At 43.7% G+C, this 23,558-nt stretch overlaps 1 protein-coding gene across 5 annotated transcripts in view; it reads right to left on the bottom strand.

The window, feature by feature from the left end:
- Positions 1-22,278, bottom strand: part of gtf2ird1 (GTF2I repeat domain containing 1) — a 33,533-nt gene extending 11,255 nt beyond the window's left edge. For 3 of the 5 annotated variants that reach the window (XM_079284109.1, XM_079284111.1, XM_079284112.1), the window contains exons 1-13: positions 22,041-22,278; positions 13,856-13,991; positions 12,931-13,072; positions 12,570-12,746; positions 11,880-12,063; positions 9,955-10,265; positions 7,705-7,800; positions 5,920-6,003; positions 5,171-5,354; positions 2,638-2,663; positions 1,535-1,661; positions 405-448; positions 94-174 (exon numbers count right to left, since the gene is read on the bottom strand). In XM_079284109.1, coding sequence (XP_079140235.1) covers positions 94-174; positions 405-448; positions 1,535-1,661; positions 2,638-2,663; positions 5,171-5,354; positions 5,920-6,003; positions 7,705-7,800; positions 9,955-10,265; positions 11,880-12,063; positions 12,570-12,746; positions 12,931-13,072; positions 13,856-13,984 — 1,585 coding nt within the window. In that variant the 5' untranslated portion in view covers positions 13,985-13,991; positions 22,041-22,278. Of the gene's footprint in view, positions 1-93; positions 175-404; positions 449-1,534; positions 1,662-2,637; positions 2,664-5,170; positions 5,355-5,919; positions 6,004-7,704; positions 7,801-9,954; positions 10,266-11,879; positions 12,064-12,569; positions 12,747-12,930; positions 13,073-13,855; positions 13,992-21,634; positions 21,807-22,040 lie in introns of those variants that run through there. The other 2 variants (XM_079284113.1, XM_079284110.1) reach the window with 2 other exon arrangements.
- Positions 22,279-23,558: the final 1,280 nt, after the last annotated feature.

Raw genomic sequence — 23,558 nt, 5'->3', positions numbered from 1 at the left:
GGAGGAATGAAGAAGGCCTCTGGATCTGCTTCTGTTTCCACTCTATTTCCGTAGAGAGCAAGCCTCCTTATGGTTAAAGTTCTGCCCTCTTACCTGGCACGGTGACTTGAACGATGTCCCCGTCCGGAGGCTCCGTTTTAATCCTTTTCAAAGGAATGCAATCTCCTGAAGGACCTGCGGGGATCGAACGCTTCCCGTCAGTGTGCGGCCGCGTTCAACAGACTTAGAGACGTGACAGAGTGTGTTTGAACTGACTGGACTGTAAAACATGACGGGACATTGTCTTCAGAGACTCCCGAGGACCACTGACACTGCTTTCAAAACTTTAACTTGAATCTTTTGTTACATCAAAAAATATGAACAAAAAGTTTTAATAATGCAGAAATGCTTTTATTTGCACATACCTGCTTCACAGTCAGCCAAGGGACTCACGCATGCACTTGCTGATCTGTGAGATTAAATAAAACACACTCAGGTGACTACCAAATTACAAAACGGGTTCATTAAAAATACATCAGCACTTAGGTGGTGGGACACAGGAACTGCTCAAGGGCTCAACACTGGCTGCTACTGCATGAGGACACTGAGGTCGAATGAGATTGCAGGTTTGGCTTAAAGGAATACTTCCCCCCTGAACTGACCGTTTGTACGTCACCCCGTGTTACCTTGAGCTCTTAAAGAAAACGTTTCTCCGCGGTGAAGAAGTCTGCAGACGTCTCTCTACCCAGCAGCGTATCACAGCTCTTCCTGGTGAACCCGGAGGCGTTCCCAGACCAGAGAGATTCATAATCCCTGCGGCGTGTTCTGGGTCTACCCGAGCTGGACAAGCCGGGAACAACCTCAAGGGATCAGATGTTGAACCACCTCTGTACTCCGATATCCTTCCAGGCGTCTGAGCTCTACCAAGTAAGGGTGTTGCATTTTGGCCGCTTGTATTCGAGATACGCGTCAAACCTCCAGTTCTGCTGAGTGAAGTCAATGCGAATCCAAAGGTTTTAAATCGTAAAGTTGTTGCATTTAGATGCAGCTGTTTGGGAAGTAAGGAGCATGAATAAAGAGATGAAGGAGACTTGGATTACACTGCATGAGCTGTTGCTAACCAACACTCCTCTCTGTGTTCATTCTCTGTTCACTGAGAGTTGAAGGTTTTCTTTAAGGTAACTCAGGGAGTAGTTGATGTATAAACGGTCATTCTGTAGGTGTAGTATTCCCCTCATCTGAAAAATCAGGTAAACTAACTATTATATGACGACGGCAGTTATTCTGAGATTTGAGGTAACCTGCAATGATATATTTTGAATGCGTCAGCTGATTTATGTATTTAATCATATTTATCAAAATGTGAATGAAGGACTGTAAAAGGAACACATCACAGCTGGTGTCACCGTAGGACTGTAAGATATAAATACAACACACATGAACAGCTTCATGCAGTGCACAATAAGAGTAACGGCAGCTCGAGGTGCGATAGAGTTCGGCCCGACGCCGCTCATATCTCCGGGTTACAAACGAGACGTGTGGGCGTGGCTCTGACCTGCTGCTGTGAGGGTTGCCGACCGGCTCGGCTGCGGCGGGCGGGATGCTCAGGTTGTCGAGGAAGCCGTCTTCGGGCACGGAGCCCGGGTCGTGCTTGCCGTCCTCTCTCACGATCTTGCCAGCGGCTTCGTCAAAAAACAAGACAACAGGAGATAAACAAACATGCCATCAGCGAGGAACATCTGTGGGCTGCACACATGTGAACAAACACGCTCTCTGGTAGCCAGTTACAGGAATTAACTGTCAAGAGTCTCAAATATTGTGAGGCCGAATGCTGAGCTCACAAAGCAAACGTGAAATGATGACATTTTACCCACAGTTCCCTTTGACAGGAGGTAGATGAGTTATTCATTTAAATCAGCCCTGATGTTGTCTCATAGGATGGCATTATATGAACATAATAAACTGGGAATCTGCCTGCAGCATAGACACCAGTGTGCTACTTCATGATCAATGTAGCGTGTGGAGATTTAGAGCTGTTCCGATGCCGATACCAGTGTCACAAATGTCTTCGACGCAGCCTAAAATGATGGATTGGGTATCAGCAAGTACACAAGTCTATCAGATATTATAATATCATATAATTCATCCGCTCATTCAAGCTACACAGGGACTCTACATATCCGACCCGTAGGAGGTGAGCGAGTCAGCGTTGATAGAGTTACGGTGGCATTATGACGCGTTCAAGCTCCACTCAGGAAAAATGAGTGTTGGGTGAAGGGTTAAATGATGTCATCATAATGTGTTTAAATGGAATCTTGTAAAAAAATATGTTTTTGGCTCAAGATTTCTACAGCAGTATAAAATAAATATGGAATTATGACCTTTTTGTTTTTAACGTATCGTATCTGCAGATATGCAAATTCAGGGATCATAATCAATATCAGGAGGGTGAGGATGCAACAGCATGACATTAAGTCTAGAAAAGGGAGGTAAACTATTATAAACTACACAATAAAGTAAAAGCTCAAACAGAAACCTTGCAGTTCTAGAAAGACTGGAACATTTTCAAGTGCAGTTAGAGACGGACCAGCAGGCTTTCATTAATGAAGCCAAATCACGGCTCATGTGGTGTTGAAACACAAAAAAGATGAGTCTTACCAGTGAAAATCCTTTCATCAAACATTCTGGAACACAAGGGAAAAAGGAAACGGGCCATTAGTCACCGAGGTCAAAGTGTTTCAGCCCTCGGGGCAAAGACTCATGATGCAAATCACTGCGCATGTGGAGGAAGACGTCGGTAATCGCTTTTTAACTGCTCTTCAAACAATCAGTCCAACAGTCCCGTCAATGAGTCATTTCTGTGATCACTGAATCCCCTAAAAATACCCGTCTAACCCGTTTCTTTACATCCTGTTTCTTTACATCCATTCGTTGGAGATTAAGATCGGCCTTCTGAAACCTCCCGCTGTTGAAGCAGAGTACTTTCCTCTGTAGTTTATTCACGAGCGGACTTATTAAAGCCAGACGTCCCGGTTCTATACTGGAGTCAGAGCTCATGAAAGACATTGAGAGCATCGCTGTTAGCATTTCTTCACCTCTGCTGGGGAACACATCTGGAGTCTGGTCTCAGGGTGGCACTAGTTGTTACATGTCAGTGTCACAGAGCTGCTGATACTCTACATTGTTCCTCTTGTCAACAAATACCATGAAAAGATCCTCAAACCGGGCTGTGTCTCACAGCAATGAGCCTCGCCGGCGTTCTTCCATTGCTGTACTTTATTTAGAGTCGACGCCGCCCGCCTGCTGCGAGTGCTCTCCACAGCACATGTGGATCAATGCGCCGCTGAAAATAGTCCCACGCAGATCGACTGTTTACTCTTCTCTGAGTGGCTTTTGCTCACAGCAGCTGCTTTGGGAAACGAGTGAGCCTATTGTTAGTGAGGCTGCTCGAGCACGGCAAAACAAAAAGGGTCAACATTCATATCACGGTTATTAAAACACAATCACTCATTGACTTTGGAAAAGTCTCAATCTGAGAGCAGGATTTAGAGGCAATATCTACGAGGAACAGTTGAATCATTTACACATTGGTTGAAAAGATATGAATGGTGATGACGCAGCAAATGATATATTTATACTTATATTGTAGCAAAAATGTTTATACCTGCATCCGTTCGACTTTTTTTGCTGCCCTTTTTTATTCTTTATACATATATTTTCTTGTTATTGTAAATTTGTGTTTGTACATTGAGAGCGGAGTGGAAACCGGAGACAAATTCCATGTATGCATAAACACACATGGCCAATAAAGCTGATTCTGATTCTGAAAAAACAAGTCACACACACACACACACACACACACACACTCACACACACACACACACACACACACAAAGCGGTGTAAACGACGGAAAAGGATTCATGACACAAAGCTGAAGCAGCGCTTCATTGTGACGCGTAACGTGGCACAAAAATCACTTTTATCTTGAATATGTTGTTTCATCATCACTGGAAACGCAGATCGTAGCTGAAGAATAAAACAGGATGAACTGCCGGCCCTGCTGGCAACTACACTGTATATATAACTACACATCTGTGACTTGTTTTACATCGTCAGCAGGAGTGAGGCTGAGGGCCAGCGTGAGGATATATTTTGTGTGCGTCAAACATCATGGAAGACTTGTCTGGAACACACAACGGAAAAGAGCCAGTCTGTAGTGATTTGATTTCTTCTTCTTTGAATTTGCCCTTTTTTGGATTTGTGGACAATAAGAAACACATACAACAAAAACGACTCCACTCCTTCAGGACTGTTACCTTGATGGCAGGTGAGTGTTTTCATTTAACTCTAAACTTTTGGCTCTTTTATGACACAGTGTTGGAGAAGTGGAGATTGTGAAGTTGCGGTCACAAAGTCGGATGATGACTAAAGTCACACAGATCCATCCATTAGCTGTCAGGATGATCCACTTCGGACCATGATTGGTTTTTTAAATCACTCCAGTGAGTGTTGATCTGTCTCCCTTTCATTTTGAAAGTGAACTGCTCATAACGTGGATTTAAAACTTGCTCGTTATTACTCGTGATATCATCTGGACATAATTAACAGCGAGGCCGCCGCTTTAAATGAGGTTCCAGTCAAAGCTGCCGACCGTTATAATTAACGATCGGTTGCTTTTAATTGAACAAAGTCTGTCAACAAAGAACATTGCCTGAACATGGCGGGCCTGCATCTGGAGCATCTCCCAATGACAATGGGAATGTGATGCAGCTCTGAAATAAATCACATTTTCAATCTTTCTCTAATTCTATTAGCACTAATGAGCTGCTGGGGAAGAGATGCGTTATCTCAAACGAGGCATGGTGGCTCATTTAAATCAGCTCGAGCAAACGGATGGAAGAGCGGCGCAATATGCTGGAGAGGAGGAAGTCACTTGGGACATGAATGGAAAAGCTTTACCAGTCAGCGGCACGCAGCGTGCAGATGGTGCAGGCTGGCTCGCATGGAGGGCTGCTTCTTAAAACATCTTTCAAAATAAAAGTTTCAGAGGCGATTCTGAACTGTTTGTGGACGACAATGAAGTGGGTGAACTATAATCACAACTACATCCGCTTAATCCTTTGAATCAACCCCAAAGATCACAAAACAGCCAACTAAAACCAGTGCTTCTGAGATTAAAGCATCGGTTACCGTCTGACGATGAAGCGGATCCCGTGCCGCTCGTCCAGGATGCGCTTGAGCTTGGGAACTCCGTAGGTGCAGGGTCTCTTGAAGGGGATCTGGTCCGGGATGCCGATGATCTCCACGGCTCCCGGGTCGCAGGCGATTTTGCGGTAGGGGACAGGCACCATGTGATCTAGACCCAGGGCCTCGGCTGGGGGCAGAAAACAATAAGAATATCACTTCGATTTTCACTTTCACTATAAAGTAAAAGTTGGGTTTTCATCTTTATGTATTTGTAACTCATCACACGTTCATCTGCATGAGGAGAAGCAGCCTCCAGTGGGATGCACCGCCCATGTCAAGGTTTACAGAAGGGAAGATCATCCCAGCTAAATGAGGAATTCAACTTGAAGGGAATGATAATCGGTGCTGTGGGCTTGGATAAAAAAGAAATCTGGAAAACAGATCCCATGAGCCAAAATGTTTGCTTAATTTGTAGAGACACACGGCAGCCGCTGAGTAAGTACACGGAGGTTGGCTCGCTTGCAAGCGTCTTCTGAATGATTTCAAATAAGTGGCAAAAGGATGCAAATATTTAAGAGATTGTTTCCTCTCGTTGAGCTGGACTTTGGTAGGACTTAACAGTGTGTACAAAAACCTCAATCCATCCACATCCAGCGATACGCAGGGAATCATCACTGAGCATGAACCTGTGCTCGAGGAGGCAGGGATACCTCCTGGAAAAAAACCCTCAACGCAAAGAGAGAGGCACTCACCGTATCTGCTGTTGAACAGGATCTGGACACATTCTCTCAAGGTGTTGATGTCTTCAGTTTCCCGAATGAAAGAGTCCCATTTCTCTGTAAGAAAGACTTCCTGTCAGTGCTTTTTACACACAGTGAAACGGAAAAACACACTTCTTTTGTTCAAAGGTTAGTGGAGCTTTAACATTCAAATGGCTTTTATTTCACTGGTGAATGCCGAAGAGCAGAAATGAACTTGGGAAATAACTGCAATCTTCTTACTCTTGACGTAGTAGCGTCGCCCTTAATGGTCCAGGTTTAGTATCGTTTAGACTTTGTTCAGTAAACAATGCTCGGCTACAGAATGAGCCTGCAAACCCAAGCAGGGCAAAGGAGAACTAAAGTACAAAAGCCTCCTCTGGAATGGCGGATTTGAACTTCTACCCTGATTTAGAATATTCATTTGTGACAACATATTATATTTATTGTTGAGGCTGATCCTGCTATTGATATATGAGAGTAAAAAAAACATCTTGCATCGTTTTCTGATCAAGATTTCCTACAATTTGGTGATGAAGAATTGTGATGAAGACTTCTCCATGGTGTTTATAAACTACCTCAAACACCTTTGTCGGCAGCAGTTTTGTGTTACTTAACAGCCGCTACTAATATGTCTGTGCTAAGCTAACATCGAATGATATAATGCTCTGCAACATGTGCACATGTTAAAGATCTAACTCCATATCACGCTTCTGGATCTTAAAGGGACAGGAGTGATGTTTAGAAGTGTGGTTCTATGAGGTTCTTGTCAGTCGTCAGTGTTTTACTACAGTAGAGTTTGGAGGAACAGACGGGAGTGAAGCAATGTTCTGCTGTGGACGTGTTTTAGACGCCGTCTATATCAGTTTAAGTGTACGCTATATTTAGAATATCTTCACCTCTTTACCTTGCTGTCAGAGAACTGAAGCCGTTATCAACGCTCCTATTACCTCACAGAACAGAGTTGCTGGTTTACCGCTGCCTCCACCGGTTTGCTTGTGTTCTTGTGTGACTTTGGTGATTCTGAACTAACCCTTTAAAACACCAACGTTACACAATATCACTAACTAACTCACTAATCGAGGCGGTGGTAGACCAGTTACTGTTCTGCGAGGTCAAATTACTGGTTTTGATTCAAAAGTCTTGTTGCAGAGCTTCGATAAAATAAATATAATGAACATATAAGAATATTCTAAGTATAGCGTACACTTAAACTGATATTGACGGTATCTAAAACACATCCACAGCAGTACATTGATGTACTCCCGTCTGTTTCTATAAACTCTACTGTAGTAAAACACCGACGATGGAGAAGGACCTCATACAACCACACTTAAAAACATCCAAACTATCCCTGTTAATCTCACGGCATACCTTTTAAAGCAATAACTCCACATGCTGTGAACCATTTATTGGCGTTCTTACTGAACGATCGATCAGAAGATTGATTCTATGTCTGTAAATATAAAGCCGTCCAAAGGACACAAAATCCTCCAACCAGTTAAAGTTCACTAATAATCGCACCGATTAAATATAACCACAAACACTGACATTTAACTTGAAAGCTAATTAAGAGGAAATGTGATGGCAATATTGAGCACATTAAGGTTTGTGCAGTTCATATTTCACATTGTTAGTGATGACTTTCAAAGCAAGTCAATATATCTGACTTAGTCATATATCCAAAAACACAATTGTTGGCCGAGACGGTCCGTCTACCTCGTCTCTAATGACCAACAAACCTGTGTTGTTTCGTATCCCGTCCTGGTTCAATCGTACCTGATTTTTCATGCACGATAGAGAAGAGTAGCCTCTTAGAGATGTGGATGCCAGGAGGGCTCTGACCCTGCTCACCAGGTGGCCTTGTTGTCTCATCTGAAAATGCAAGACAGATTTAAATACACTCAGTTCACTTTCACTTCAGCCAGAGATGTTCACTTAGCATCCCACAATGAAAAAGTACCAGAATAGAGAATTACATTTCCATGTGTTGGTCTTGTTTGCAGAGTTTTTCTACATTTTAGAGCTATGACTTCTTCTCTCGCATTTAAAGACACTGCCTCCTGGACGCCTCCCTTTGGAGGTAGCAAGAGGCCCCGGGGTAGACCCAGAACACGCTGGAAGGATTATATATCTCGTCTGGCCTGGGAGCTGGAAAACGTTACTATGGAGAGGAACATCTGGAATACACTTCTAAACCTGATGCTCCCCGGACCGGGCGCCGGATAACAGGATGAGAATGGATGGATTGAAGAATGGATAGATAGATGGATGGATGGATAGATGGATGGATGGATAGATGGATGGATGGATAGATGGGTGGATAGATGGATGGATGGATGCTGGATGTATGTATGGATATATGGGTAGATAGATGGGCTGGATAGATGGTAGATGGATGGATTGATGGATGATGGATAGATGGATGGGTAGATGGATGGATGGGTAGATGGATGGATGGGTAGATGGATGGATGGATGGATAGATGGATGGATTGATGGATGATGGATAGATGGATGGATGGGTAGATGGATGGATAGATGGATGGGTAGATGGATGGATGGGTAGATGGATGGATGGATGGATGGATAGATGGATGCTGGATGTATGTATGGATATATGGGTAGATAGATGGGCTGGATAGATGGTAGATGGATGGATTGATGGATGATGGATAGATGGATGGGTAGATGGATGGATGGGTAGATGGATGGATGGGTAGATGGATGGATGGATGGATAGATGGATGGATTGATGGATGATGGATAGATGGATGGATGGGTAGATGGATGGATAGATGGATGGGTAGATGGATGGATGGGTAGATGGATGGATGGATGGATAGATGGATGCTGGATGTATGTATGGATAGATGGGTAGATAGATGGATGGATGGATAGATGGATGGATAGATGGATGGATGGATGGGTAGATGGATGGATGGATGGATGGATGGATGGATGGATGGATGGATGATGGATGTATGTATGGATAGACAGATGGGTCGATGGATGGATAGATAGATGGGTAGATAGATAGATGGATGGATGGATAGATAGATGGGTAGATAGATAGATGGATGGATGGATGAGTAGATGGATGGGTGGGTGGATGGATGGATGGATGGATAGATAGATGGGTAGATGGATGGATGGATAGATGGGTAGATAGATGGATGGATGGATAGATGGATGGATAGATGGATGGATGGATGGATGGATGATGGATGTATGTATGGATAGACAGATGGGTCGATGGATGGATAGATAGATGGGTAGATAGATGGATGGATGGATGAGTAGATGGATGGATGGATGGGTGGGTGGATGGATGGATGGATGGATAGATAGATGGGTAGATGGATGGATGGATGGATGGATGAGTAGATGGATGGGTAGATGGATGGGTGGGTGGATGGATGGATGGATGGATGGATAGATAGATGGGTAGATAGATAGATGGATGGATAGATAGATGGGTAGATAGATGGATGGATGGATGGATGGATAGATAGATGGGTAGATAGATAGATGGATTGATAGATAGATGGGTAGATAGATGGATGGATGGATGGATGAGTAGATGGATGGGTAGATGGATGGATGGGTGGATGGTAAGTAAGCCCACCTGACTACTGGTTGCGGAGAGTTAAATGACTCATCCAGAGATATGTGTATAACAAGGAAATGAGCTATAAAAGTAAAGTGCTGCTTTGAGTGAAATAATGAGCCGTATAATAATCAGACTTCAAAGAAAAATGCAAATGTGCCACTTTTCTAGGGCACACCAGAGGCACAGCACAAAGCACTTAGTCGGAAATACATTTTTGTCACATAGAGATTTTACGTTCCATTATCATTATGATCATAATTGTGAATGTTATCTCAATCTTTAATGTTTCCTCTCCTCACAAAAGGAATCTTTTTAAAATGCACCCAGTATTCACTGTTAATGCTGTGATTGTGGAAACCCCGCCCGTGAACCCTACTCCACAGGTGGAACCCCGCCCTCCTCGCATGTACATCTTACCATTGGTGGCACAGTCCTTGACAGACGTGCTCATCTTGTCGGTCCAGCTGGCCAGTCTGTCCTTGCCCAGGTTGAGGAGGGACATGGGCTTGAAATCCAGCTTGCCATCCGGGTGAGGTTTGGAGGACATGGGCATGCCGTACAGAAAGTTTGACAGGACCGAGTTGCTGGAAGAGGCGGGACTTGGCGACGTGACGGCCTGGGCGGTGGTCTTCCCTGCAGCATGGCTGCTGGGTGTCATGGCGGCGGTGGAAGAGTTGTGATTGACATCAGTGCTGGGCTTGGCTTCCCGGGGCAGATCTTCTGCTGGCCTGTACGCAGACACAGAACCAAGAAGGACGTCATTTGGAGGGTTGCATGCATCACAGCTTGACATCAAGCTTTGTGTTTGCGAACTGAATCGCTTGCCAAGTGTCTCTGGGCTTACATGCTGCAGCAACAGCTGCTTTAAATAGAACACATTTAACATTATTCCCTTGATAACTTTTAGAGGAAGTGATTAAAAGCTTGTTTGGTGTTTCAACTCTTTCCCGTCACTTGCACTGTTTTTTCTCTCCCTATCTAAACAGACCAAACAGAAATTAGAGTCTCTCTCGTAACAACAGTTAATCTGTGTTGCATGTATTTTCAGACTGTTCATAATCCTCTTCCATCATGAAGTTGTAGACAGAGAAGGAACGACTTGGTAAATCTAGAATGTTCCACGAAGACGTTCCTGATCATTTTAGTCCGGGGGCTGCTTTTCATGGAACTGAACGGTTCCTTCAGCTCATTGTTGTCTCTGCAGCCTGCGGTTCAGTGTGTCTGCCCGTTTCATCGAGAAAATAAAACACGTTGGAACAAAATAAACCTTGGTTTAGTCCCACTGCGGGAGATTTACGGCTGCAGAGTATTTACGGATGCACATAGTAATGAATGAGATGCAGGAGGAGAGCGTCTGTCTCCACACTAAATCATCTGTTGAGTGTTTGATGGTTACTTATTTGTGCTTTAGATTGTAAAAATAGCTAAAAGTCACGTATCCGCCGTGCAACAATCAGAAAACCTTTGAACCGCGATTCACAGCTCCGACACGTTGTCTCTTGCAGGATCTCTCTCTTTTGTTCTTTCTGTCTTTCTCTTAAAATGAGTCTGGAAGCTGATCGCAAAGCCTAACTTTAATGAGAAATGCTCTCCCCTCAATCAATATTACAGTACTTCATTGTTTTATGAAAGAAGCAGTACACGAGATGAAGCAGCGACGGTCAAAGTTCCTACACAAGCACTTTGTGAACTCTGGTTTCAGGTGCTATACAAATAAAGTTATTATTATTATGGTTTCAGAAAGGACAACCTCTGACCAGAAACCTTTTTTGGGGGTAAAATGTCCCCAGAACTTAATTCAGACCCTGGTCCCTGTGGTCGAACGGTTCCTCGTCCTTAAGCTTTAATCAAGTGTTGACTTTGGATCAGTTAAAAAATATTGTGCTGAGTCTTGAGGAACAATCTGATGATCATGACCAGCCCGACTTCAAAGTATATTTCCATCATACCAACACTCCATAAACTAGATATAATCAGAGCTCTCTGTCTGTCAACAGGCTCCGCCCACACAAGACTGTGCCGCTGTGTACGTTTATTACGTAAGCTAACGGGTGAGTTGACCACGAGCCGGGCTTAGACTTTGTTCAGAAACACTTACATCAACGTAAATCTCTGATTCTTGAGAGACGTGTAGCCGTAGAGAGTGTTTTTCCACAGCTGAATTAGAACCCCTCTATCCCTCTATCCCTCACTAATGCACTACAGCCCTTCTGCTTCCAATAAGTAGCCACAAGAGAAGCCAGGACAGCCACGAGCCATCTCTGCAGAGCATTAGAGGCAAAGCTCCATTCTGGAGATGTGAAACAGCTGGTTTCATAACGTGACAGCGGTAACAGACTCACCTCTTTACGGTGAACTGGATGCGGTGGCTCTGCTCCAGGATCTTCATCAGCGTCTTGGTGTCGTACTCGGAGGGCTTCTTCAGGGCGACTCCTTCAGGCAAACCGTGGGCCGCCACACAGCCGGGGTCCTTCTGGATCCACTCATAAGGCACAGGGACCAGGCTGCTCTTCCCCACGGCCTCACCTGAATATTGCACAAAGCACTGTGAGCACTTTGGAGGCTTGCAAAGCTCTTCCGAAGGAAGTTAAGCTGAGGTATTTTGCAAAATGCAATTTTGGAAAAAATACACATAGAAATCAATACCAGGCCCCAAAAAGTCAATTTAACTGGATTGTAAGCATGCACTGCATTCAGCAGCACTCTTCCATCACATGCACAGATCATTTGCCGTAATAACAGTTATAATTGGGTAAGATAAATCTTTGCTTTTGATCCTTTAGGTCGATGACGTTAGATGTTGTGATGAAGTTCGGTTCCTGATCGATACTCTTAAAGGTACTTTTTGATTATTTTGTCAGAAAAAAAGACACTTAATCAAGAATAGAACCGCGAACTCCGGACCTTATCTCCGGGTTTAAACTAATTTGGAACCGGTTCCCGTTCAGAACCGAGTTTCGGGGGGGCATCGTGATTCATGAACAGGGTTTATGGCATCAAAGGGACAACTGTTGCACTCGGTGACTCCTTACTGTAGAGTACAGTGAAGACTTCCTCCACCATCTTCCTCAGAACAAAGATGTTGGACTGAGCGTCCGATGGAGCTCTTGATTTCCCGAGCTCACCATCTTTACTCGGCTTGCTGAGCTCTGCTTCCTGGTCTTTGGTATGGGCATTCGCTGTGGTCAGATTCTGCAGACACGGCCCCCCTTAGAGCCAAAAACACCAAAATCACATCTTGTAAATTTCAGATGCAAGAGGATTTAAAATAAAGAACATTTAGAGAGTGTGATTTGCTATTTCAATTCAGCGCTCAAGGTCCACAGGTTGATATCTGAAATATGGCTCAGCTTACAAACTTGCATACATGCAGCACAGGAGAGCAGGACTCACGGCAAAACTTGTAGAAGTCTGTCTGGATTTCCCTCCTGGAGTTGAGGAACACTCGGCCCTTTTCTGTGCCGACGGCTATCACGCTGTCCTCGTGCACGGTGACGCACGCCACCTCGGCGTTGAGCTTGGACATGGCCATGCACTGCAAAGACAAGGAGTCACGAGTCACGACCGAAACCTCTGAGGACGACGTCAGAACTCAAAGAGATCATTAAGATAACTGAGGAGCTGGAGGAGCTGCATTCTCTGCAACAACTCGATTAGATTGATTCAAATCGAATAGAAAATAGGTCAACAACAAAGTTGGTCATGGATTAGTTGGGTCTATGTTATGATCACAGACCCATCAGTTTGTGGACTGATGTTTTAAAGATTACAATTCTCTAAATGTGACTCTAAATGGACCATAATGTACTAAATGAACATCATGCTGTATTGAAGAAGAAGTTTAGCTAATTAGGTTGGAGACACACGGTTGCAAACGTAAACGTTCCCAATGTGTCCCAGTTTTTATGTGAATGACATCAGCTGACAGGAAGTAAACATGGCCCCCCTTTAAATCTTCCCAACTGAAACAATGAAGCAATATCTGATCAAATATCAGAATAATAAACGTTTCACTTTTTCATTTTCATCCAAGAGATGTAGCTAAAAATAAAAGTTCTTTCATCTGATAAATATTCGATTAATCAAAGTTATAATCTACAGATAATCAAAACAATCATCAGTTGCAGCACTAGATTGGAACAAGTTACTCTCGCACTCATATTATACATTTAAAATGCATATTCACACTAACAAGAAATGTAGCCCGTTATTAGCATGTTTCAGAGTGGATTTTCAAGCATTTGCAAATAGCTGTGGATAATCTTGACACCCCAGAAGAAGATGTCCATAAAGAGCTGACACACCGGGACATACGTACCACCGAGTCGAGGGCAGACACCAGGCTGGTGAGGATCTCCTGGCGGGCCGACACCGGCGGGGCCTGCGGGTCGCCCCCCCGGGAGTTCGTCCTGACGCCGTCGCATGCCAGCTTCCTCATCTGAGCCATGCCTCCTCTGTGGAGGACCAGATGAACACGGTTTAGGCAGCAGGCCACAGCGGGACATTGCACAACACCTGTACGCGCGCATGCATTCAAGTTCACGTCACAGCAGTGACCTGCATTCAAAGCAGTTTCTGCTGACATCACGTGGTTTGACTTTAAGCAAATGTAAGCGTGCATCGATCTGATACTGGAGGCTGAGAGATGGTTGAGGTAAGAAAAGGGGGCGCGCTTCTTTTTTTCTCATCTTAAGGATGCATATCTCAGTCACTAAAAAGACAGATTGTAGAGCCAAGCTCATGCGGTCAGCATCACGCTAACATGCTCAAAATGACAACTTGGCATATCAAGCTGTTGCGACATTTCCACTCAAAACCACACCCGTCAATCTCATGGTGGCGCTAGAGGAAAAGTCACGGGGTCACTAACAGACATTAGGATTCATCATCTGTCAACCACAAATGTCTGTGCAAGACTTGAGATGATTTGGACTGGATAAGTGGAAACTTTGAGCTGCTTGTCCACCAACAGTTGTGGAGATATTCAAGTCTAGAGCGAAGTTTTCGACCGACCGACATCCCTAGAGCCACGCCGCTAGCGTGGCTGAAACGCAAATCCACCTGGTCTTCTGTTGGTCATTTGGGGGCTAATTAGAGCCCTCACATGTCAAATGAGCCTCTTTACACTGTCCTGTCTCCCCTCTTGACAGATGGCACAGGAAAGAGAGACACACCGACTTCAGATGACCGAGATAAATTTCCACAACCACTTGCGTGCAAGAGCACCTTGGTGTGAGCTTCCTGTCGAAAAACAGAATCCCCTGAACTCCAGAGAACACGGCGGACTATGTAAACGTGAGTACGGAGGCAAACAGATAGGAACCGTTAAAGAAAAACATGCCCGGCTAAAAAACCAGGCACCATGTTCTCATGGCAACTGAGGCCCGTCTCCTTGGAAACTAATCTCGGGGCATTTGAACAATGCAGCTCTGGCCTTTAATCTCTCCAGACACTGGGAACCATTATGCTCGCCTCTGGCAAGCCCAAACCACTGACTCAATAGAGAGAGAGAGGAAGAGGAGGGCGGGTGTGACGGGGTTCTATTGGTCGTCTAAATCTGCCTCCCCTGAGGCCGCGGCAAACATTAGCCCCCCTTCCTAAATTATTACGGCCTCGAAATAGATGGCCTCTTTCCCTCATATCTTTAAAAAGGCAAACAGGGAAGCGGCAGCGAGGAGGAGAAAGGTGGGGATAAGAGCAGGCTCGAGAGTAAACGCCAATGTCAAGAGGAAGCACAACGTCACGCTGCTGTTATGGTTCTCTGTGCATGTTTCGAAACAGTTCAGTGTGGTTGGACATTTTTTAAATAAAGCAACAGATTGTAATCTTTAAACTACCGTCAAGCTAGAAAGAAAAAGGATCCAAATCCTACAACAAGCTCACTTATTCAAAGCAATCGTGTTTTTAGTTTTGTAACTTATTCTTTCAGAAAGTGTGGCATACAAAGACACACTCTGTCAATCACATGTAGCCCCGCCCTAAAGCATCCCCTGCTTTATGGTCTATGTGACTCTAAATGGACCATAATGTACTAAATGAACATCATGCTGTATTGAAGAAGACTTGAAACTAGAGATTGAGACATAAACTCATGTTTACAATGTTTACTGAGGGAATAAATCAAGAGAGAAGTAGAGTAATTTTCTATAGACTTCTATACAACCAGAGGAGTCGCCCCCTGGTGGACACTAGAGAGAATGCAGCTTTAACACATGAAGCACTGACTTCACTCGTCAGAACTGGAGGTTGCCACCCGGGTCGGACCTCGTAGCTGAGGGAGCTAACACCAAACATGTCCTCTGTTTGGAGGTATGTCACGCTTGCTAAACCGACAAGTTCAACAGCTACTTGCAATTTCCGCAAAGCCATTGTTTCGATGGGTCGATCCCAGTCGCTTCCACACATTGAGACACAGCTGATTAATTAACAACCTTCATCAGATTTGTACTTACATATCGGCCGACACACAAAGTAGGAATATCTGTATCAGAACTGAAAAAGTCGGATTGGTGCAATCCCTAAAAAGCTGTCCAATGGACTTCATGACCTACTGAGGAATGTTTTAAGGATTGTTTGCTAAAAAGATAAGGATGTCTTCTTGCAGGGTTTTCCCCTGCATCTTAACATCCGAGGCAAACCGCCAGAAAGCCATTTGGAGCCAACCTCTAAGTGAATTTGCTCAGAAACTGCATAAAACCTGTTTAAGAGGGACCCAAAGAGGTCTGTAATGCGATGAAGCTGTTTACTGACAGAGACGGTACTCTGGCTACAAATCCAAATAATGTCCAAATCTACACCAGTCAGTGAAGGTGACTGCTGAATTATGTTTGCAGTGAAACAGGAAGCTATCATCGCTCTCTGACAGATTTCTTTAAAACAACAAAAACAGTAACACGACCACATGGTGTCAAAAAGGATATATTTCCACCAGCGAGGTTGTAATTACTAAACCTGAAGTCTGCTGTGAGGCACCTGTCACTCTCTCAACTCTCCATTTTTGTCTCGCTTCAGCTGCAGACATGTGCTGCTAATATACATATAACCTATATACATATTCTTTAAAACATGATAATGTGCTTACACCAGGCGGTGGAAGAAGTCAGATTGTATGGAAGTCTATGAGAAGATGACTCTACTTCTCTCTTGATTTATTACCTCAGTAAACATTGTAAACATGAGTTTATGTCTCAATCTCTAGTTTCAAGTCTTCTTCAATACAGCATGATGTTCATTTAGTACATTATTGTCCATTTAGAGTCACACAGACCATAAAGCAGGGGATGCTTTAGGGCGGGGCTACACAGTGATTGACAGGTCTCTACGGTGTCTCTACCTCACTTCACCGCAGTCCCAATTCTGGTAACTTCCGTTCACTCGTTGCAAAAAGCCAAGATGGCGACGGCCAAAGCGAAAAACTCAAGGCTTCAAAACATCAGTCCACAAACCATTGGGTGAAGTCGCCATGACGACGTGCACTTCTTATAAACAGTCTATGAGTAACACACAAGGTCACCATTGCCGACACATGGGTTCACAAGATATGACAGCATTTGGAATTAGTGTTTTTTAATTTGTCTCTGCTCAGGTTGAAGTTGGGCTGCTCTGCTGCGCTTTAAGGTACCCAGAAGAACTCTTCAGGCTTTTATCAGTGGTTTCATTTGTGTCTTTTTGCATGAGAATGACGACACTCACGAGCATGCAGGTGACGCAATGCATATTCCTGCCAATGGTTTCACACCATGAAACCTCTGAACTACAGGTGGTAACTCTTCATGAGGAAGGACGTGCTTTCCTCACCTATTGTTAGGACACACACACACAATCCCTCTGGGTGAGTAGCACAGAATGCAAACAGAAACGTTGTTCGATGATAAAGACAACTCCACGCCTTTCATTGAATCTCAGAGACCGTGCGGTACATTTCTAATATGGATTCAACAAACAATGTGTTTGTATTTGTCCGTGTTGTTTACCATGCGGTGTCATTCTGTGCCACAGAGTCAGGTCAACGGGCCCTTTTGAAACGGAGCGGAAACTACGTCTGACTGGCTGAACTGGATTAAACTGGCACCGCGCCGGTCGGATTCTCTGGAAGTGTAACCAACAGGTGTGAGACGACTAGCGGGAGGGTCGGGGAGATGCCAATCAAGGGCAGTCTTTACATGCCGACACAGTCCGCAGAGGAGGTGTAATTAGGAGGGATTATGTGTGGGAACTCCACAGGAACAAAAGGTCCTAAGTTTACTCATTGAAAAAATGGACAGCGGTTTATTTCTTTATGGAAGAAAAAAATGCTAAATGAATAGGATAGATCATGCAAAAACCACGGGTTATCCTTTAACAAGGCCCTACTTGGTTATTATTGTATAATTGAAAATAGCCACACATTATCACATTCCATAAGCATAGGCCTCATCTTACACGTCTCCTTTTCTTCTCATGACAATACTTCCAAAAAATACTGTGTTTATAAGGGTATTTGTGTTGTATTATACCAACAATTCAGTGGGTTCATCACAGGTTAATATAGCCATAAATATTGATCATGTTGATGAATTCATTAGAGTAACAAATATTCCGAAGCTTTCATGATTTGGGATTATTAGACATGATGTATGGAAAACTAACACATAATTGGTCAACTGAGACTTGTGTCTATATTTAGTCAAACAGGATAACTTCATACTGACATATTTTGAATTATTTTGGCGTGGTACTGAACTCATGCAAGATGTGTTGGCGTGATACTGAACTCATGCAAGATGTTTTGGCGTGGTACTGAACTCATGCAAGATGTGTTGGCGTGGTACTGAACTCATGCAAGATGTGTTGGCGTGGTACTGAACTCATGCAAGATGTTTTGGCGTGGTACTGAACTCATGCAAGATGTGTTGGCGTGGTACTGAACTCATGCAAGATGTGTTGGCGTGATACTGAACTCATGCAAGATGTGTTGGCGTGATACTGAACTCATGCAAGATGTGTTGGCGTGATACTGAACTCATGCAAGATGTTTTGGCGTGGTACTGAACTCATGCAAGATGTGTTGGCGTGGTACTGAACTCATGCAAGATGTGTTGGCGTGGTACTGAACTCATGCAAGATGTGTTGGCGTGATACTGAACTCATGCAAGATGTGTTGGCGTGATACTGTACTCATGCAAGATATTTTGGCGTGATACTGAACTCATGCAAGATGTGTTGGCGTGATACTGTACTCATGCAAGATATTTTGGCGTGATACTGAACTCATGCAAGATGTGTTGGCGTGATACTGTACTCATGCAAGATATTTTGGCGTGATACTGAACTCATGCAAGATGTGTTGGCGTGGTACTGAACTCATGCAAGATGTGTTGGCGTGATACTGTACTCATGCAAGATATTTTGGCGTGATACTGAACTCATGCAAGATGTTTTGGCGTGGTACTGAACTCATGCAAGATGTTTTGGCGTGATACTGTACTCATGCAAGATGTGTTGGCGTGGTACTGAACTCATGCAAGATGTGTTGGCGTGGTACTGAACTCATGCAAGATGTTTTGGCGTGGTACTGAACTCATGCAAGATGTGTTGGCGTGGTACTGAACTCATGCAAGATGTGTTGGCGTGGTACTGAACTCATGCAAGATGTGTTGGCGTGGTACTGAACTCATGCAAGATGTGTTGGCGTGGTACTGAACTCATGCAAGATGTGTTGGCGTGATACTGTACTCATGCAAGATATTTTGGCGTGATACTGAACTCATGCAAGATGTTTTGGCGTGGTACTGAACTCATGCAAGATGTTTTGGCGTGGTACTGTACGATGCAAGATGTGTTGGCGTGGTACTGAACTCATGCAAGATGTGTTGGCGTGGTACTGAACTCATGCAAGATGTGTTGGCGTGGTACTGAACTCATGCAAGATGTGTTGGCGTGGTACTGAACTCATGCAAGATGTGTTGGCGTGATACTGTACTCATGCAAGATATTTTGGCGTGGTACTGAACTCATGCAAGATGTTTTGGCGTGGTACTGTACGATGCAAGATGTTTTGGCGTGATACTGTACTCATGCAAGATGTTTTGGCGTGGTACTGAACTCATGCAAGATGTGTTGGCGTGGTACTGAACTCATGCAAGATGTTTTGGCGTGGTACTGAACTCATGCAAGATGTTTTGGCGTGGTACTGAACTCATGCAAGATGTGTTGGCGTGGTACTGAACTCATGCAAGATGTGTTGGCGTGGTACTGAACTCATGCAAGATGTGTTGGCGTGGTACTGAACTCATGCAAGATGTGTTGGCGTGGTACTGAACTCATGCAAGATGTGTTGGCGTGGTACTGAACTCATGCAAGATGTGTTGGTGTGGTACTGTACTCATGCAAGATGTGTTGGCGTGGTACTGAACTCATGCAAGATGTGTTGGCGTGATACTGAACTCATGCAAGATGTTTTGGCGTGATACTGTACTCATGCAAGATGTTTTGGCGTGGTACTGAACTCATGCAAGATGTGTTGGCGTGGTACTGAACTCATGCAAGATGTGTTGGCGTGATACTGTACTCATGCAAGATGTTTTGGCGTGATACTGTACTCATGCAAGATGTTTTGGCGTGGTACTGAACTCATGCAAGATGTGTTGGCGTGGTACTGAACTCATGCAAGATGTGTTGGCGTGATACTGTACTCATGCAAGATGTGTTGGCGTGGTACTGAACTCATGCAAGATGTGTTGGCGTGGTACTGAACTCATGCAAGATGTGTTGGCGTGGTACTGAACTCATGCAAGATGTGTTGGCGTGATACTGTACTCATGCAAGATGTGTTGGCGTGGTACTGAACTCATGCAAGATGTGTTGGCGTGGTACTGAACTCATGCAAGATGTGTTGGCGTGGTACTGAACTCATGCAAGATGTGTTGGCGTGGTACTGAACTCATGCAAGATGTGTTGGCGTGATACTGTACTCATGCAAGATGTGTTGGCGTGGTACTGAACTCATGCAAGATGTGTTGGCGTGATACTGAACTCATGCAAGATGTGTTGGCGTGGTACTGAACTCATGCAAGATGTGTTGGCGTGGTACTGAACTCATGCAAGATGTGTTGGCGTGATACTGTACTCATGCAAGATGTGTTGGCGTGATACTGTACTCATGCAAGATGTGTTGGCGTGGTACTGAACTCATGCAAGATGTGTTGGCGTGATACTGAACTCATGCAAGATGTGTTGGCGTGGTACTGAACTCATGCAAGATGTGTTGGCGTGGTACTGTACGATGCAAGATGTTTTAAGGCACAGAGAGTTGTGGTGAGAACTTCTTGTGCTGGGAAATACAAGCAGGAGAACTACTATTAAGTACACATCACATGAGAGAAGAGGGGGGAACTACTTTAGAGAAGCTGGACCCAGGAGACAACAAAAAAAGAGGCTTGAAACCACAGGATATGAGACCTGGGTGCAATAAAATAAAGTCACGGTCTGCTCTTCCAAAAGGAAATGAGCGTGTGTACAAATCTCTTATTTTTTCCTCGTCTTGTGAATTCAATCCGCCAGACAGCTGACTAAAGTTGTATCCCAGTCAGCTTTGACGCTTCTTGTACCAGCTACGTTACAACCAGACAGCTGAGAGCAGTAAATAAGAAAACAGCCCTCTTAAATACAGTTGACTGGATTCACAGCAACACACACCAAATAATTTAGAGTCTGCTTTATCGAAGAAATGTCTGTTTTAGTTGAAGAAACACTGCTGTGACCGTTTATACTGTGTACAGGGGTGTAACTAACGATAAGGCAATTAAGTAATCCATTGTTTACTACAGTTTAATACGGTTTGAATTAACTCTTGTTAGTTACAAGCTTTCTATTCTGCTGAAGTTCAAACTATGTTTGTTCCTTCTCTGGCTTACCGTTGCTACGTTTAGTTAGCTGTTAGTTGGCTTTGTTGTTCTAGCTCGGTAACCTTATCAGTGCTAGCATTATATATATCTATGGATGAAGAGGGGGGGGGGGTAATTTAGCAGACAGACAGACAGATGGACTAGCTCTCACAAGGTTACACGGAGACGTCCCTCTAACTGCTAGCTAACAATAACCTTTATTCGCTACTTACCGTCACGTAACGCCTAACGTCAATCAACGCTGGCTGATTTAGCCTAACGGTCTCATAATAACCGTTGGAACTAGCCCAACGGCTAACTAAACTAGCCCAACGGCTAACTAAACTAGCCCAACGGCTGGCTAAACTAGCCCAACGGCTAGCTAAACTAGCCTATTTTACACTCGTTAGCTCCCACGGCAGGTTAGCTCTCTTGCTAGCTAGCTTAGCGCTAGCACTTTTCCCCTTTCATCTCCTCTCTCTCTCGCCCTCTCTCTCCCACCTCTCAGTCCAGAGAAATTACGGTTATAATCTATAAATTTCTACATTTACAAATCAGGAAAAAGCAACACGCGCCGTGAGAGCAAACTATATAATCGCTCATTGAATGAATATTAAAAACGGTCCGGCGAAATCTCACCTTAATTAGCGATTAAATAGCCTTGTTGCTGCTGTCAAAATCCCGGAATAGGTTTATTTATTCCCCCCGTTTTAATCCATCAAGTCGCAATTCCCATCCACAATGTTAGCTGTCTGCTAAAACATCGTAATCCGGATCATCACAATGTTGACTTCGATCGTATTACAGTCTATTATTTGTGTATTTATTCTTAGTTTATTTCTTCTTTTTTGTGCCCCCTTTAACCAGAAGCAGTGTCCCTTTCCCCCTTTCTTTGTTCTGTAATCCAGTAAAATTGAAACTCATTCGCCTCCTGCTAATCCCAGCCCAACTCAACAACAGCATCTATTGGCTGCGATTTACATACAGGATTAACGGAGGGAACCTCTGGAAAATACCCTTCAGGGAATACAATTTACATAGAAAGGAAATATGATGTTATTATTTATTTTATTAGGACTGTGAGTGTTTAAATCACCATCTCTGCCACACTTGGCTGCAACTTCACACTTGTCATTTATGCTTTAAGGGAAATCCCGCAGACTTCCTGCACGAAGGTGGTTTTCATGTGATATTTGTAACTTTATAATATCCAAAAATGACTTTTTAGGATTTGCAGCCAAAATGGATCTTCTGGCCGTGACAGTTATTACACAGCTCTTGTGATTATAACATAGTTTAACAGTTTAATATATAGGTAAAGGAAAAAAAAAGTGATCTAATAATAAAAGTATGATAAACCGAATCATAAACCATGTATATCATCTGCTACATCACGGTAATCAGGTTAGTTTCAGCAATATATAAACTACTATATAAAATAAATTGTGATTTGTGCCTACTTTTACTTTATTTGCTTGCTTCTGCAAATAATAATCACTTATTTATTCAAATGTCACCAGCATGACTGATCTGCCCTCTAGCATAAAATAATAAATAAACCTGGGACGTGTGGATAAGACCTGACATTTTCCAAGGCCAACAACTAGAAGTGATATGTGTGGAGATAAGAAACCCAGACTGTAACCCAGCTCGGTGCTCAAAAAAAAAAAAAGATTTATAGCTTCTTCTTGTCAGGGAGTCATTTTAATCCCAACATATTTGCTTGAGATGAGAGATTTACAACACGATTTTGTTTTATCTCGTGTTTGTGGCTGAGCATTGGATACATTGTTTGCTGGCAGATTTTCCCAAACCACCAGCCTCTTGGTGGTCTGAAATCTGGCTGCCCTCCAAAAAACAAACATACAGACGTGACAGTGTGAAATAAAACACCACCAGCTCTTTTCCCACATTGTTAATATTTAATGACTCAATCTCCAAAACCATTGCAGCAATAACCCAAAGGGTATGAACCCTCCCAGCTGAATAGGCCATGTACAATATCCAATGGAAAATTTAGGCTTTATTTTTTTATCTGAGCTGACTAGCGCCTGTAGTGTCTCCTGTGCATCAACAGCAACCTACACGACCAACTACAAACAGGGTCTCCTATTAGTTATGGATTTAAAAAAAACAATATTTGGAAGACTTACAGTA

The sequence above is a fragment of the Melanostigma gelatinosum genome, assembly GCF_949748355.1.
Source record: "Melanostigma gelatinosum genome assembly, chromosome: 14".
Classification (NCBI taxonomy): domain Eukaryota; kingdom Metazoa; phylum Chordata; class Actinopteri; order Perciformes; family Zoarcidae; genus Melanostigma; species Melanostigma gelatinosum.
The sequence above is the reverse complement of the archived record's forward strand: the minus strand, read 5'-3'. Positions and strand labels throughout refer to the sequence as shown.